The 18568-nt window shown below is 32.8% G+C and overlaps 1 protein-coding gene across 1 annotated transcript in view; it reads left to right on the top strand.

The window, feature by feature from the left end:
- AHI1 (Abelson helper integration site 1) overlaps positions 1–18568 on the top strand; it is a 97126-nt gene that overhangs the window by 10505 nt on the left and 68053 nt on the right. The window contains exons 4-5 of the mRNA XM_069487742.1: positions 8013–8575; positions 10881–11062. Coding sequence (XP_069343843.1) covers positions 8013–8575; positions 10881–11062 — 745 coding nt within the window. The remainder of the gene's footprint in view (positions 1–8012; positions 8576–10880; positions 11063–18568) is intronic.

Below are 18568 nucleotides of genomic sequence, written 5' to 3'. Positions count from 1 at the left end.
AAAGAATGCAGATGAACAGATTATGCAACATGGAAGAATTGTCCAGTAGCTTTGAGGTCCCAGTTGAGTTTATAGTTCATATTTTTATGATAATACCAGTCTTTGAAGTGGTTGAGGTTTTTCCAGCAGTATTGAGTAGGTTGGTTACAGTTATGGAGATAAAGATCACTAAATTTGAACAGTGCCTGGAGTTTTGCGAGAAAAGTTTTATGAACGAGAAGTATATGATAATGGCAAGTGATGACTGAAGTGATGAATTGAGGGATCAGAGCATCAAGAACTAGATAAGAGGGGCTTGATAAATAAGGAGACTATATTGGTCCCAAAGCATAATAAACTGTTTATTATTTACAGCAAGTCTGGAGTGGTTTGATATTCAGCAGTAGTAAATAGAACAAATAAATTGCTAAGTAAAAAGCAAACTATAGCTATAATTATTTTTGAAGTTGCATCTGAATTCTTTTAAAAGCAGAATTTTAAGCTACATTTTGCTCATTATTGTCTATACTATATTATCTTTATTTTATTTCATGATTTCTTGTATCTCATTTTATTCTTATAACTGTTATTTCATACAGGTTATATCTTCTTTATCTTATGAATTACAGTTTCTAAAAATTTTCATTTTGTACACTGATTTTTAAAGGGTAGAAACTTTCTAAATTCTCTAGATATTACTAATATTCATTCATGTGTTCATTCACCCTTATAAGTGCTGGTCTGGAATTAGTTTATAAATCTGGAATTACCTTGGCTCTATCAAAGACAAATTTAGAAATCCAGTCTCTTCCATGGGTAACTGAATACAGCTTCAAATGGATCACACTTGTTAAAGTAATGTAACTGTCCCTGAGCAAAGCCCAATATTTAAAGGAATCCCAGCAAAATCCAGCAGCCAACAATATAAAATTAATAATGTCTGATATCCAGTCAAATACAACTAAGCATTTAAAAAAAGAAGATAATATGATCATTGCCAAAAGATAAATCAATCAATAGAAACAGACTGTAGGGGAGAAATAGGACATATAAAAAGATGTCAAAAGGAGAAATAGGACATACTAAAAAAAGACCAAATCAAGCTTCTAGAAGTTAAAAAGTAGTATTTAAAATTATAAATAGACTGGATGAAATTAGCAAATTATACATTGCATGAAAACTTATCAGTGAACTTGAAGAAATAATAATATGAATTATCCAAATCAATAGCAGAGAACCAGTGGTGGAATGGAGCAGGTCTGTCCTGGCTTCTGAAAGCTGTTTGTTAAGTATTGGGGTATTTTATAAACTGCTAACTTAAAATTGGCCATCATATGAATACATACATCATGGAAACTGGTAAACACTAGATATGAGAGCTTTTTATTTATACTGTCCTACCCCCACTGAAAAGCTTATTTACCAACATAACACTAAAAAAGGCCTAGAGGGAGGGGGTGGGATTTGAGAGAAGGGGAAACAGAACATCAGGACCTGTAGGATAATATTGGGCATTTTATCTTATGTACATTTGAAGTCTGACAAAGAGTGGGGGACAGAAAATATTGAAGAAATAATGATCAAACATTTTGCATATTTTATGGAAACAATAAACCCACAGATCCAAGAAGCTTAACAAATCATAAACAGAAGAAATGTAAACAAAATCATTCCAAGTTACAGCATACTAAAATTGATGAAAACCAAGGATAAACTGAAAATCTTAAAAGCAGCCAGAGAAAATAAAGAATAATAACAACAGATTTCTTATCAGAAACTATTCTAGCTAAAAGCCAATGGAACAGCAATTTCAATTTTAAAAGATTGAAAGAAAAGAGATTGCCAACCAAAAATTCTATACCCAGGGGATATATTTTGCAAAAATTGAGGTGGAGTAAAAAGATTTTGAGGTGAACAAAAGCTGAAAGAATTTGTCAGTAGACTCCCAGTATAAGATTAAACAAGAAAGAGAAAATAATAGAAAGAGGAAATTTGGATTTATAAAAGGCACACAGAAAATAGCAAATGTGATATAGAAGGAGTTTTTTCTTATTAAAAAACCTCTTTAAAAGTTAACTTTTTTTTTTTTTTTCTGAGACAGAGTCTCGCTTTATTGCCCTGGCTAGAGTGAGTGCCATGGCGTCAGCCTAGCTCACAGCAACCTCAAACTCCTGGGCTTAAATGATCCTACTGCCTCAGCCTCCTGAGTAGCTGGGACTACAGGCATGTGCCACCATGCCCGGCTAATTTTTTCTATATATATATTTTAGTTGGCCAGATAATTTCTTTCTATTTTTAGTAGAGATGGGGTCTCGCTCTTGCTCAGGCTGGTCTCGAACTCCTGAGCTCAAACAATCCACCCGCCTTGGGCTCCCAGAGTGCTAGGATTACAGGCATGAGCCACCGCACCTGGCCCTAAAAGTTAACTTTTAAAGCAAGAAAGATAACAATTGTTTTTGTGGGCTTTACAATACAGGTTGACTGTCCCTAATCCGAAATCTGAAATGCTTCAAAATCTGAAACTTTTTGAGCACCAAAATGCTCATGGAGCAAGTTGATACAGATTAAAAGCAGCAAAGGGAAAAAGAGCGTGGAGTGCAGCCCAGGAGAAACCAGATACAAGCTTCCAGGTGTACCCTCCTAGGTAGAGGTTCATGGGACTCAGTTCTACCAGCAACAATGTGTGACAACATGTGCAAAGTGTTGCCTACCCAGGAAGCTCACCCAAACCATTGGTGTTCATGGTTTTGGGGGATGGAGGTGTTTGCCAAACAGTTGATGAACAAATAATACCAGTTCTATGTAAACTCTTCCAGAGTATACAACAAGAGGGGATACTTCTCCACTCCTTTTTGTGGGTAATCATTACACTGATACCAAAACCAGACAAAGAAATTACAGGAAAATTACAGACTAAAATCCCTTTTGAACACAGATGTAAACATCGTCAACTAAGTATTAGGAAATCAATATTACAAAAAGGATAATATACCATGACCAGGTAGGGTTTATCTCAGGAATACATAGTTAGAAAAACCATTTGATATAATTTAGCATGTTAAAAATTGAATTAAAAAAACCCAGTCTTCTCAATAAATGGAAAAAAATTCATCACTCATTCCTGATAACTCTTAAACCAAGAATAGAAGAGAACTTAAATGGATAAAGGGCATCGAAAAAATCTACAGCTAACATCATACTTACTTACATACATACATACTTATTCATAAACTGAATACTTTTGCCCTAAGCTTGAACATATGTCACCATATGTATTCAAAATTGTATTGGGAGACCCTGTCCAATGAAATAATGCAATATTTTTAAAGGCATAAAGATTGTAAAGGAAGAAGTAAAATGGTCTTTATTCACAGATTACATTATTGTCTAAGTAATATCCTAAGAAATCTACAGAAAGCACTACTAGAGTTATAGATGCTTCTCAGTTTATGATGGGTGTTAGATCCTGATAACCCCATCACAGTTTGAAAGTATCGTAAGTCAAAAACACATTTAATACACCTAGCCTATCAAACACTTCAGTCTACCTTAAGTGTGCTTAGACACTTACAGTAGCCTACAGGTGGGCAAAATTATCTAACACAAAGCCTGTTTTATAATAAAGAGTTGAATATCATGTAATTTATGGAATACTGTACTAAAGGTGAAAAACAAAATGGTTTTATGGGTACATGAAGTGCAGTTTCTACTGACTGTATTTTATAGCATTGTAAAGTCAAAAAATCGTAAGTCAAACTATTATAAGGGGCCATCTGTATTAGTGAATTCAGAGTATATGGTCAATGTATAAAAACCAATTGTATTTCTGTACTAGTAATGAGTAATTTGAAATTAAAATTTTAAAGTTATTTATAATAGCAACAAAAATGTGTAGCATTCAAGGGTAAATTTATCAAAAATGTGCAAGATCTGTACACTGAAACTCCCAAAGTGCTGCAAATGAAGACCCAAATAAATAGGTATTCATGTTCATGGATTGGAAGAATCAATATTGTCAAATGTCCGTTCTCTGACAATTGATCTGTTGATTCAATTCAATCCTACTCAAAATGCCTGTAGGTTTTTTAAAATGGAAAATAATTATAAAATTTCTCTGGAAATATAAATAATGGAACTAGAATAGCCAAAACGATTTTGAAAAAGAACATTGAAGCAATTACACTATCTGATTCAAAACTTATTATAAAGCTATAGTAATTAACACAATCTGGTATGGTCATAAATATAAGCATATAATAAATCAGTAGAGTAGAATAGAGTCCAGAAAGAGACTCATGTGTATGGTCAATTGATTCTTGACAGAGTTACCAAGGTAATTCACTAAAGGAAAGGATAATCTTTCAACAGATCGTCCTGGAATTTTGGGATATTCATATATAATATAATAAATTTGGTACTCTATCATGTTTGGAAATTAAGTAGAAGTGGATCAAAGACCTATATATAAGAGGTAAAACTATATAACCTATAGAAAAAACAAAAGATAAAACCTTTGTAACCTTGGGTTAGGTAAAGGTTTCTCCGAATACAAAAGCATAAACCATAAAAGAAAAAAGGGATAAATTGGGCTTTGAAAATTCAAAATATTATTAAGAAAATGAAAAGATAAACTATAGGTTGGAGAAAATATTTTCAAAGCACTGATAAAATGTTATATTTATAAAACATATTAAGAACTCTTACACTCAAGTGATGTGAAAACAAACAACCTAATAAAAATGGGCAAAAGATTTGAACACTTAACCAAAGAAGAGATATGGATGGCAAATAAGCACATGTAAAGATTCTCAATGCCATAGTACTCAGGGAAATGCAATTTAAAACAATACTGAGGAGATACCATTGCACCCCTATTACAACAGCTGAAAAACAAAAATTGTCAATATTAAGTGCTGACAAGGATGTCAACTAACTGGAATTCTTACACATTGCTGATAGAAATGCAAAATGGTACAACTACTTTGGGAAGCTATTTGGCAGTTATTTAAGAAATTAAATATTTTCTTATTATATAATGCAGCAATTCCACTTATGGGTGTTTACCCAAGAGAGATGAAAACACATAACAATACAAAACTGGAAATAATTCAAATGTCAATTAATTGGTGTATGGAGAAACAGAATGTAGTATATATCTATACAATGGAATACTGTTCAGCAAGAAAGGAATAAACTATAAATGCAACAACGGATGAATCCCAAAAGCTTTATGCTGAGTGAAGGAAACAAGACATGAAAGGTTATCTATAGTATGATTCCATTTATATGAAATTCTAGACAAGGCAAAGGCATAGTGATAGAAAGCAGATCAATGATTTAGTGGGGCCAAGGCACAGAAGGAAGGGGTTGACTTTGTAAAAGGACATGTAGGGTGATGGAAATGTTTCATCATGATTATAGTGGTGGTCACATGACTGTATACATTTGCCAAAATTCATTTAACTGTACACTTAATGTTGGTGAATTGTATGTTAAGTTGCATCTCATTAAAGCAAATTTAAAAATAGACAAACTAAAGCAAAAAAACCTACATGATGTAAAGAAGTAAAAGATGGGCAAAGATAATAGAACAGGAACATAAGCAAATATATTTGGGACATTTCAACAAAATCCAATCATAAAATATTAATAGGCCATGAAACGATTAAATTCCACAAAACAGACATTTTTTTACTATAGTACAACAAAACTAGAAATTAATAACAAAAGTTTAGAATTTATACACTGCTTTGAAGTTTATCCAATAAAGCTGTTAGAAGGAAAAAGGATGTCAAAACCACATAAATAAGACTCTTTAAAAAGTAATGAAAATATCAATATAATGCTATGATATGTAGGGATGCTACCAAAGATACTCTGGAAACTGTATTTATTGCGATATTTAAGAAACAAACAATTAAACAAAAAGACAAATTAATAACAAATACATAGTCATATAAAATTAATGTTAGTACAAAAGCTAACCGAGTAATGAAACAGAGTAATAAATAAACAACTTAGCCTCATCTGATTAGTTTGCTCAGAGTTTCATTTTTAAAATCTTTCAGACCATAAATCTTTCTTCTATTTCTAATTCTCGATTATCTCTTTTTCTAATTATTTCCTTGAGGACTGTCCTCACTATTTGTGTATACTGGCACTACATTTCTCATGCTGAAAAAATAGAAAAGTTTGCATATGTCCCATTTTAACATAACGGAAATTCAATGTTTTTGAGGTACGACTGTATTCATTGAAAGAAAGCAAAAAGAAGTTTCTGAAAAGTTTAGCAACGTTTTTCTTTGTGTGAGGGAACCAGGGTTGAGTTTTCAGTCTTTTTTTTTTCTTTTTTGGCATTTTCTGCTTTTTTTCATTTTTTTTATTGTTTTAAATTAAGCACATATTGCTTCTAAAGCAGAATGTCTGAAAATAAACTTTATTTTTTAAAAGAGAGGTTATTTTTATTAGTTTTGATTAGTAAATTTTTTTTGGAGGGTATGACATCATAATTTACCTTGGAAGAACAGATAGAATTTGGAAATATATTTCAGGTGAGCAAGAGTCTTGGAGATGGTAAAATATTGGACTTATTTGAGGGTACTAGTTGTTTTAGCATTTTCATATATATTGGATATTTTCTAACTACTCTTAAACATGGGGAGTTTCAAAAATTGCACCTCAGTATTCATTGGTAAGCTCTCCCATTTCTGGAAGAGTTCTTCATTTTGATTTTTGTCTTCATCTTTTAGCACTTTGGTTTTTGTCTATTCTGTTTTTCAACAGATCTGTTAAGCTTTTATTTCTATCACTCAAAATTTTATTTCTAACTTCTGCAATTGTTTCTTTTTCATCCAATATACTTTTGGATTTCTTTATTAATATTAATTATAGTTATTTCAAATTCTTATTTTGTTTATGCTATTTGTTTTCCTTTGGTGTCCATAAACTGTGTTGAATTTGGTGACTTTTCTTCATTGTGCTACTTTCCTTTAATGTTTGTTAATTTTTAGTTGTCTAGTCATCCTTATATTTAAGAATCTCTCTTCTCCTGCCCGTTGTTTTTTTTTTTTTTAAACATAGTCTGCTTCTGCTGTTTGTGGAAGTTGTACTTACCTGAAGGACATTGCCCTTTCTCTGTGCTCAGCTGCTTAATCCCATGGGTGGAAGTCAACACAAGTGGAGGTGGGAGACAGAGCTGTTCATTCCAGCTCCTCAATTTGTCATTCTCAGGCTTAGCTCCTTCTTGTTACATTAATTGACTCTGATTCTTATGGCTTCTCCAAAACTACCCTTATCTCTGGAGAAGCCTTTTTTTATGGGCTGTGGTATTCTCTAGTAGTTTCTTAATGGCTCTTATCCTGCCTAGTTTTAATCTTTGGAGGATGTCTCAAAATATTTATTTTACTACTGGTAACATTCCTTTTTTGATTTCCAGACTTTTATGGACTTTTTCTATTAAAAATATCTCACATTTTAAATCATTTTGATTGGGGAAAGAGGTACAGGTATGTGATTTAACTTGATTGTGATATTTAGCAGCATTTTAGTGATATATTGGCCTAATTGCAGGTAATCTTAGAGCTGTGGAATTTTGGTTTTAGAGTATAATTAGGAAGCAAGATTAATGACCCATGTATGTTTTCTGTTGGGGAACCTAAAGTGTCTCATGTACAGTAGCTCTTTTATCACTCTCTCAAATATCTCTTAATTAGATTAGAATGTGGATCATTCTGCCAAAGAGGAAAATAGCAATTAAGATTTGAACAACTAATTCACTTCTGAAAAGTCCTTAAGTACTTTTTCCCATGTTAATTAACATTTAATCTGAAGTTACTTTCAGAGATTACTAATCTAATTCTGGGAGCATTAACTGAGAGAATACTAATTAGATGCTCTAGAATAAGATCACTATGTCCAGGTAAAAAACTAATCTTCCTAGTATTCCATATTTTTGAACATTAATTATTGTGTTTATTTTTATAAAATTAAGCTGTGCTTGGCTGAAACTTTGTTATTGTGTCTTCTTTTCTTAGCTTGACACCGTTAAAAGCAATCTTCAGAATATTAAAGAAACTACAAATGATGATGTAAGTGCAACTAACACTAGTAACCCAGAGAAGAGCATGCGAGTCACTAAAAACTCCACTAAACTGAGGAATACACAATCAGCAACTGAAAATCCAAATGATGTTGTTAGTGTAGAGGAAGACAAACAAGGAAAGCCAAATAAAAAGGTAATAAAGACAGTACCCCAAGTGACTGCAGAAATGGAACCAGAAACTTCTGAGAAGGTGGAATCTACACATCAGAAAACACATACAAAGTCACAGCCAGGTGTTGATCATCAGAAGATTGAGAAGGCAAATGAGGGGATAGAAAATAATAATTTAGAAGAGGAAGAAGAACTAATGCAAGCATATCAACTCCAAGTAGCTGAAGAAATGGCAAAGGAGATCAAGAAGAAAATAAGAAAGAAACTGAAAGAACAGTTGACTTACTTTCCCTCAGACACTTTATTGCCTGATGACAAATTGAGCAGTGAAAAAAGAAAAAAGAAAAAAAAGAAAGTTCCAATTCTGTCTAAAGCTGAAACAAGGTACTTTACATTGATAAATGTCCTCTTTAAAAAAACACTCTATTATTTTCAGCTTTTGAGTATTATCTGTAGTTTAACAGAAAATTCTTAGTTTTTCATTTGGAGACATTGCCACTAAGATAGTAACAATTAACCTTTACATAGCTCTTTACTATGTATTAGATGCTTTACAGGAATTAACTCATTTATTTCTTTTAACAGTTCTATGAGGAAAAGTATAATAATATTATCATCCTATTTTGCTGATGAGGAAACTAAAGTCACAGAACTAGTAAGAAGCTGAGCCAGAAGTTTGACAGTCTAGCTCCAGTGTTGCTACCCTTAATTACTCACTTATATCTGCTTTTAAAATAACAGAAACCTAATTACTTCTCCTTTTTTGAGTTATAAATGCCTGTTTAGATATATAAATAGAACTTTTTTCTTATTGTGCCAATAACATTTGCTCATTGTAGAACAATTATTTAAAGATAATCACCATTAGCAATTTGGTATTCTTCTAGTCTTTTTCAATGTGCCATGCTTATACACATATGCTTGCATAAAGAGTATAAGTTTCTGTGAGCATATTCATATTTTTATGTTCTCTCCTTAGAGAAAACCGTAATATAAAAATGCCTTTTAGCTGCTATACCTAACTTTTTCTCCCTGCAGTTCTCTTTTAGAGAAATAATTTGAGTTGAGAACATTCTAGATGTGACTATTCCTTGACATTCAGGGGTAGTTTTCCCTAAAGCCCTCAGTTAAAAATAATTTACATATTATTAAATGCTAAATGGCCAGTAGTAGTAAAGAGAAGGCAAATCAGGTTGCTACAGGGACATGTTAGTATATGTATTAGTTATGTATTGCTAATTTAACAATTACCCCAGAACTTAGCAGCTTAGAACAACAAACATTTATTGTCTCACAGTTTCTGTGGGTCAGGAGTCTGGGGTGCCTCTGACTGTCACAGGGTCTTTCCCAGGTCACAATCAGGATGCTAGCTAGGGCTGAAATCATCTCAAGCCTTGCCTGGGGAAGGATCTGCCAAGTGACATAATTGTTAGAAGATCTTGGAAGATCAACTGCTAAGATGACTCATGTGACTGTTGGCAAGTCTCAGGTCCTGATTGACTTTTGGCCAGAGACATCAGTTCCTTGCCACATGGACTTCTCCCTGTGGTCTACTCATGACATAGCCACTTGCTTCTCCAGAGCAAGGTCTCTCTGAAAGAGTGAGAGCAAAACAGAAGTCACAGTCTTTTTGGAACTTAATCTTAGAGTGGCATCCATTACTTTTACTATAATCTGTCTGTTAGAAGTAGGTCACTAGGTCTAGTCTACACTCAAAGGAAAGGAGATATGAAGAGTTGAATGTGAGTAGGGGCCATCTTAAAAGCTGCTTACCCCACATTATATGTAAATCTTCCTTCTTCTCAGCTACCACATCTGTGATGGACTGGTATGTATACTTACTGTAAAATAGGGCTAGTTCATGAATTTTAGATAAAACCATGCCTCACATGACAGTGGCACACAAAGGGTAGCTGTACTAAAATGGTATTTGATGTGATAAAATGATAGAATGGCTTTCTGGAATGACTAATTTGAAATATTTCTCTTATCTTTTTATTTCTTAATGCTTTTTTGAAAGATGACTAAAGATATTGAAATTCAATTTTTTATTACTTAAATGCAGATTTTGTACTTAATAAATTACAAACTTTAATAGGCTGGTTTCTCTTTAAACTCAGTGTGCTTCTGGGCTGCTATCCCTTACCATTTATCAGTTCATGTGATGTACATTTTAATTTTAATAATAGCCTTCTGAAAATGTAGTGACACCAGCCACTGGAAAACACAAAGAATTAATTTTTACCTAGAAATCAAAAGTTCTGTATCTGAAGCCTCTTGAAAACAGAACAAACATAGAATACTTTTTTGCCTTTAAACAAAGTAATTTAGAAATTTGTTCGTTAATCATTTACTTGGCAGCAGGGTAAGGAAGCTTTGATCAATGCTATCTATGTAAAGACAGATCCATTGCTCATAAAATACAATTTCATTTTCCCTGGGGTTTAGAGCTCAGATTAAGTTGGCTCATGGGATATGTAACTCCTCACCAAGTACAAAATAGTACCTATGATAACCTGGTTTGACAGCTAACCATTTTAGTATGTAAGAAAGTATATGCATCCCCAGTAGAAAATAATATCAATTTTAAGATTATCCTTGCCTCTATTTACTGTTCATTTGTTGCACTGTGAATAATTATAGTAATAATAATATATTTGTATGACTTGTACTTGGGTTATATTTGCAGTACATTGACTGTCTCTGATGACACAGTTGAAGGTGAACAAAAGGAAGAATCTCCAGTTGGAACAGTTACTTCAGATCCTCATCAAGATGTTGAAATTAGCTCAGTGGAACAAAACGTAGATGACAACATGCAAGATAACACAAAGTCTAAACCAAAAAAAACAAAAAAAAAAGCTAAAGCAGGTTTGTTATCCAAATTAAGTGAAAAAATCATGTGACTTGGTAGAAATAATTTGATTCTAGGAATTTTCAACCTTAAAACTAAAACTGGAGGATATAACTGAAAATAATTCAATATAGAATATTTGATACTTGTTTTTAGATTCATCTAGATTGAACCATTTATTTATTTGTAACTGTAGGTCTCTGTGATGAGTTTGTATTACTTGAGTCATCTCTAATTCTTAATTTAATTCAATCCTAGAATTATATTGACTTTGTAGTTGCTATTGTGGCATAGAAAATTTTTCTTTAAACCATTGAGTTTACAGCCTCCAAATGGTTAAGACTCAGTTGCTGAAAGCTATAAGTGGTCAATAGACAATTAACATTTTAGATATTAAGGCTGCCTCCCTCTATCAATCTTGATATCATCCCAATTTTTCAGCCTAATTCAGTTTCCCTCTCCTTCTTTCCTTTTCTCCTGTTGCTTTCTATCTTCCCCTTTTCTCATTTCTTTTCTCTTATTTTTCTTTATTTGTTCTTACCTTTTTCCTCCTTGTTATATCCTTTTATTTCTTTTCAGTTTTCATTTAGTTGGCCAAAAATTGGAAAATAGGCAATTTTAGAATTTATGGTACTTATTCATTTGAGAATGTAATTTATGGAGTTTTTGGTTCCTATAATTAAATTTTTAAAAACTTCTGTTGAAGCATGATATACATATAGAAAAGTATACATATCACAAGTGTACTGCTTAGTGAATTTTCACAAACTGAAACTAAACTTAGCTATAAAATCATCATCCAAATCAAGAAACAGAACATCATTGGCACCCAGAAACCACTTCATGTCCCCTTGCGGTTAGTTGCCCTGTAGGAGTAACCACTATTCTGACATCTTACAGAGTTTATTTTTCCTTATTTTTATACTTTAATATGAGTAACATCATAAATACTGTGCTCATTGTGCCTGGCGGTTTTTATTCAACATTATTTTTGTAAGATTTATACTATCATTGCATGCAGTTGAGCTTAGTCATTCTCAGTTCTGTTTTTGCACTATTTAGATATACATTGTGTGAATATACCACAGTTAATTTACCTATTTTATTGATGGACACATGAGTTGTGTCTAGTTTTAGGCCATAATGTAAAAGCTGCAGTGAACATTCCAGTCATGTCTTTGGTAAGGGTATGCATACATTTTTGTTGGGCATTTTTTTTAGGAGTAGAGTTGCTATGTCATAGATTATGTAAATTTTTTGCTTTAATAGCTACTTCTAGTTTTTCAAACTTGGTTTACCAGTTGACATTAGTAGTGTTTGACAGTTCCAATTGTTCTACATCCTCACCAACACATAATATTGTCTTTAAAAATCTTAGTCATTGTTGGGGTGTATGGTGATATTTCCTTTTGGCTTGAATTTGATTTCCATGATAACTAGTGAAGTTAAGCATCTTCATGTTTATTGACAGCTTGGATTTTGTCAAAATTTGCTCAAATCTTCTGTGTATTTTTTAAAAAAACAGAATTGTTTATCTTTTTCTAATTGATTTCTGGTAATATTTTATATACCTAAATATGAGTCTATTCTGATATACATATACACATATATATTGCAAATATCTTCCCACTCTGGGTTTCATTTCTCTCTTATTGGTATCTTTTGAAAGCAGAAGTTTTTATACTGTCCAGTTTATCCATTTTTTCTGCTTGGATGGTAAGTGCTTTCTTTGATTTAAGAAATCTTTCCCAAGTCCTGAAGGTATTTTTCTAAAAGTTTACTGCTTTGATTTTCAGATTTAGATATGCCGTTCATCTGGAATTGATTTTTGTTTATGGTGGGAGGCAGTGGTCAGGATACTTTCTTCCTATGTGAATATATAATTGACCTAGTACTGTTTAATGAAGAGTATCTTTTTCCCTCTGTTTTACGGTATCACTTTTATCAAAAAATAACATGACTATATTAAAAGTGAATCAGTTTTTATAGTTTCTGTTCTGTTACATTAGAGTTTGCATCATACCACCATGTCTAATTACTATAGCTTTCTAACAGGTCTTGCTAATTAGTGTTGTATTCCAGCTTTTTTCTTCTTCAACATTGCATAGGCTTCTCTTTACTTTTGGCATTTCCATGTGAATTTATTTAATAAAAGCATCTTCTCAATCACCTTCCTCCTACCCACCCCTACACTGCCTGCCAAACTGATTGTGATCTAGACTGGGTGAATTTCAAGAGATTCACAGTATAACAACTCTCTAAATAGACTTGATGTCTTTATAAAATATTGACTCTTACAATCTATGAATTTGGTATGCAGCTACATTTATTTTACATCTTATTTAATTTATCTTGGTAATATTACAAATTACAGTAGCATCTCTCCTTAGATTTATTCCTAGATATTTGATGTTTCTTAATGATACTGTAAATGGCATTGTTTTTTAAATTTTTGTTTCTATTCATCTGTTGTTGATATATGTATGTAGATATGTATTTGATTTAAAATTTTTTAACATTGTATCCAGTGATCTTGCTAAATTTACTATTCTAAGAGTTTATTCTTAGATATTTTTCTTTTTTAAAAAATTTTAATAGATTGGGGGTAGAAGCTGAATACTGTTAGCATGTATTAATATACATATAGTGGTGGAGTTTGGGCTTTTGATGTACCCATCAGCTGAGTAGTGTACATTGTATTCCATAAGTAATTTTTTACCCGTCCTGCCCTTCTACCTTACCCCATTGTGAGGCTCTAATGTCCATTATACCACCTTGCGTGCCCTTGTTTAGCCATGATTTAGCTTCCACTTGTTGTTTGTTTGTTTGTTTGTTGTTTTTTTTTTTCGAGACAGACTCTCACTCTGTTGCCCAGGCTAGAGTGCCATGGCATCAGCCTACCTCACAGCAACCTCAAACTCCTGGGCTCAAGCAATCCTCCTGCCTCAGCCTCCGAAGTAGCTGGGACTACAGGGATGTGCCACCATGCCCGGCTAATTTTTTCTATATATATTTTAGTTGTCCATATAATTTCTTTCTATTTTAGTAGAGACAGAGTTTCTCTCTTGCTCAGGCTGGTCTCCAACTCCTGAGCTCAAAACCCACCTCGGCCTCCCAGAGTGCTAGGATTACAGGCTTGAGCCACCGCGCCTGGCCGAGTTCCCACCTGTAAATGAGAATATGTGGCATTTATTTTTCTGTTCCTGAGTTACTTCACTTAGGATAATGGCCTCCAGTTCCATCCAAGTTGCTGCAAAAGATATTATTTCATTCTTATCTCTGAGTAGTACTCCATGGTATATACATACCATATTTTATTTATCCAGTCATCAGTTAGTGGGCACTTAGGTTGATTCCATACCTTTGCAGTTGTGAATTGTGCTGCAGTAAACATATGAGTGCAGTTATATTTTTGATATCATGATTTCTTTTCCTCTAGGCAGATATCCAGTAGTGGGATTGCAGGATCAAATGGTAGGTCTGCTTTTAGTTTTTGAGAAATCTCCATCCTGATCTCCACAGAGGTTGTAATAATTTTCATTACCACCAACAGTGTATAAGTGTTCTTTTTTTTTTTACCACATCCAAGCCAACATCTACTGGTTTTTGCCTTTGTAGTAATGGCCATTCTAATTGGAGTAAGATAGTATTTCATTGTGATTTTAATTTGTGTTTCTCTGTTGATTAATGATCTTGAGCACTTTTTTCATGTTTGTTGGCTGTTTATATATCTTCTTTTGATAAATGCCTGTTTATTCATTTACCCAGTTTTTAAGGGAGTTGTTTGTTTTTTCTTGCTGAGTTGTTTGAGTTTCTTGTAGATTCTGAATATTAGTCCTTTGTGGGACACATGGTTTGCTAATATTTTCTCCCATTCTTTCAGATGTCGATTTACTCTTTTGATTATTTCTTTTGATGTCAGAAGCTTTTGAGTTTAATTGAGTCCTATTTGTTTTTATTTTTATTACGCTTGCTTTTGGGGCCTTAGTTATAAATTCTTTGCCTAGTTCAATGTCCAGAAGAGTTTTTCCTAGGCTTTCTTGTGGGATTTTTATGGTGTCACATGTTACATTTAAGTCTTTAATCCATCTTGAGTTAATTTTTGTGTATGATGAGAAATAGAGATCCAGTTTCATTCTTCTGCATGTGGCCCTCCTATTTTCCCAGCACCATTTATTGAATAAGGCATCCTTTCCCTTGTGTATGTTTTTGTCTGCTTTATCAAAGATCAGTTGGTTGTAGGTGTATGGTTTTATTTCTGAGTTGTCTATTGTGTTCCATTGATCTGTATGTCTTTTATGCCAGTACCATGCTGTTTTGGTTACTATAGACTTGTAGTATAATTCAAAGTCAAGTAATGTGATGCCTCCAGTTTCAATCTTTTTTCTTAGGGTTGCTTTGGCTATTCGTGCTCTTTTTTGGTTCCATATGAATTTTAGAATTGTTTTTTCTAATTCTGTGAAAATGACATTGGTATTTTGATAGAAATTGCATTGAATCTATAGATTGCTTTGGGCAGTATGATCATTTTAACAACATTGATTCTTCTGATCCATGAGCATGGATTGTTTCTCCATTTGTTTGGATCATCTACTATTTCTTTCATCAGTGATTTGTAGTTCTCCTTGTAGAGATTGTTCACCTCCTTGGTTAAATTTATTTTAGATGATTGACTGATTGATTAGTTGATTGATTGCAGCTATTGGCTTCTCCTCTCTAGCTATGAAAGTCCTAGATGGCATCTTCTTCCAATAGGAGGATGTTTCTTCTCCATTGAAAAATCTGTTGTGTAGTATAGCCACCTTCATTGGTTATCTTAGCTAGATTTTCTGGGATAACTTGCTGCAGCTTCTATTAACATGCTGCTTCACCTCGCACTTTTATGTTAGAGAGATAGCTTCTTTCCTTAAACCTCACAAGCCAGCCTGTGCTAGCTTCCAACTTTTCTTCTGAGAGTTTCTCACCTCTCTCAGCCTTCATAGAATTGAAGAGAGTTAGGGCCTTGCTCTGGATTAGGCTTTGGCTTAAGGGAATGTTGTGACTGGTTTGATATTCTATCCAGACCACCAAAATTTTCTCCATATCAACAATAAGGCTGTTTCACTTTTTTATCATTCCTGGGTTCACTGGAGTCACAATTTTAATTTTCTTCAAGAACTTGTCATTCACAGCTTGGCTTACTATTTGGTGCAAGAGGTCTAGCTTTTGGTCTGTCTTTGCTTTCAACATTTTATTGGCTTGTATGGGCATGGTTCTGTGAGAATTACCAAAAGGTGATGCAGAGACATGAAGTGAGCCCATGCTGTTGAAAAAATGGCACCAGCAGACTTGCTTGATGCGGGGTTGCCTCAAACCTTCAATTTATAAAAAACACAATTATCTGTGTGAAGCACAATAAAATGAAGTATACCTATAACCCTTGTCAGATTAAAGAAGTTACTTTCTATTCCTAGTTCACTAAGTGTTTTATTTTTCTATTATAAATTGAATATTGTCAGTTGCTTTTTCTGCATCTATCAACATGACCACATAAATTTCACCCTTTTCTCTATAAATATGGTTATAAATAATTGTTATTTGAGTATTAAGCCATATTTGTGTTCCTGTCAAAGGTGGAGGGACCTACTTGGTTATTATCTTTATTTATTTTATTTTATTTTATTTTATTGTCATAAGCTTCTGACATCAAAAGAAATAATCAAAAGAGTAAATCGACATCCAAAAGAATGGAAGAAAATATTAGCAAACCCATGTGTCCCACAAAGGACTAATATTCAGAATCTACTAGAAACTCAAACAATTCAGCAAGAAAAAACAAACAACCCCCTTAAAAACTGGGTAAATGAATAAACAGGCATTTATCAAAAGAAGATATATAAACAGCCAACATGAAAAAAGTGCTCAAGATCATTAATCAACAGAGAAATACAAATTAAAATCACAATGAAATACTATCTTACTCTAATTAGAATGGCTATTACTACAAAGGCAAAAACCAGTAGATGTTGGCTTGGACGTGGTAAAAAATAAAATAAAATAAAATAATTATCTTTATTTATTTAATCTATCTCTTGATTTAGTTTGCTTATATTTTGTTTAGGAATTTTTAGGACCTGTGGTCATGGAAGAGCTTGGTTTGTACTTTTTCTTTCTTGAAATGCCCAGAGTGTTGATATCAATGTGTTAGTGGTCTCAAAAGAGTTGGGAAATGTGTCATCTTTTCAGTTCTCTAGAATTATTTATATTAATATTGCTATAGATTGGTGTTATTTTTTCCTTAAGTATTGGGAAGAATTTACTGATGAAGCCTTCAAGGCTGAGATTTTCTTTGCAAGAAGGCTTTTAAATCTTTAGTAAATATCAGTCTTATCACATTTTCTTTCTTCAGCTTTGATAGACTATGTTCTTTGAAGAATATATTTATTTAATCCAAATTTTCCAATTTTGAATTTCTACAGAATCTGAAAATATTTCCCGGTTTTTCAGTCATGATATTAATTTGTTTTCTCTCAATTTCTTGCTCAGTCTGAGGATTTTAAATTCATGAATCTTTTCAAAGAACTAGTGTTTATCTTTGATTTTCTCTATTGTACATTTGTGTAATATTTTAGTGATTTTTTTTCTCCTATTGATAGTATTTCCTTCTTTCTACTTTCTTTGGGTTTGATTTGCCACTGATTTCTAGCTTTATAAATTTTATGAGAAATATTTCAGTCATCTTTTGTATGCATTTAAGACTTTAAATTTCCACCTAAACACTACTTCAGCTGCATGCCCCAAATTTTTGGTGTTCCATATCTTCATTATCATTCAATACAAAATGTTTTCTAATTTCCATTTTAATTTCTTTGATCATGCATTATTTAGAAGTATGTTGCTTAGTTTCAGGAAGCAGGCGATTTTATAGTTATCTTTTGTTACCGGTTTCTATTTTCTATTATTGAGAACATATTATGAATGATTTAAATCTTTTGAGTTTACTGAGGCTTTCTTCATGATCATTTTTATGGTCAGATTTGGTAAATATTCCATGTTCACTTGAAAAGAATGTGAATTCTGTTGAGTGCAGTGTCCTGTGTATGTCAGTTAAATCAAGTTTAATTGTGTTTAGTTCATCTTACTAATTTTTGTTGGTCTACTTATTCTATCAGCTATTGAGAGAGGTATTAAAATTTCCACTATAATTTTGGATTTGTTTATTTTTCTTTTAATTTCTGACAAGTTTTACTCATTTATTTTGAAGCTGTGTTATTGAAACCTATTTAGGAGTGTTATATCTCCTGTCAGATTGACACTTCTATCATTATGCATTTCCCTTTTTTATCTCTAATAATTCATTTTCCCCTAAAGTCTACATGTGGTTTGAGTTTGCATAGTACATTTTCTTCATCCTCTTGCTTGAAGTCGTTCTGGGTTCTTATGTTATGTATATGATCTCACTGTTTTCTGACTGCTCCACCTGTTTTTTGTTCCTTTTCCTCCTTTCCTTATTTTGAATTATTCCGGTATTTTAAAAATTTTCT

The sequence above is a fragment of the Eulemur rufifrons genome, chromosome 15 (genome assembly GCF_041146395.1).
Source record: "Eulemur rufifrons isolate Redbay chromosome 15, OSU_ERuf_1, whole genome shotgun sequence".
Classification (NCBI taxonomy): Eukaryota; Metazoa; Chordata; class Mammalia; order Primates; family Lemuridae; genus Eulemur; species Eulemur rufifrons.
Note: the sequence above shows the minus strand (reverse complement) of the source record. Positions and strands in the feature narration are given on the sequence as shown.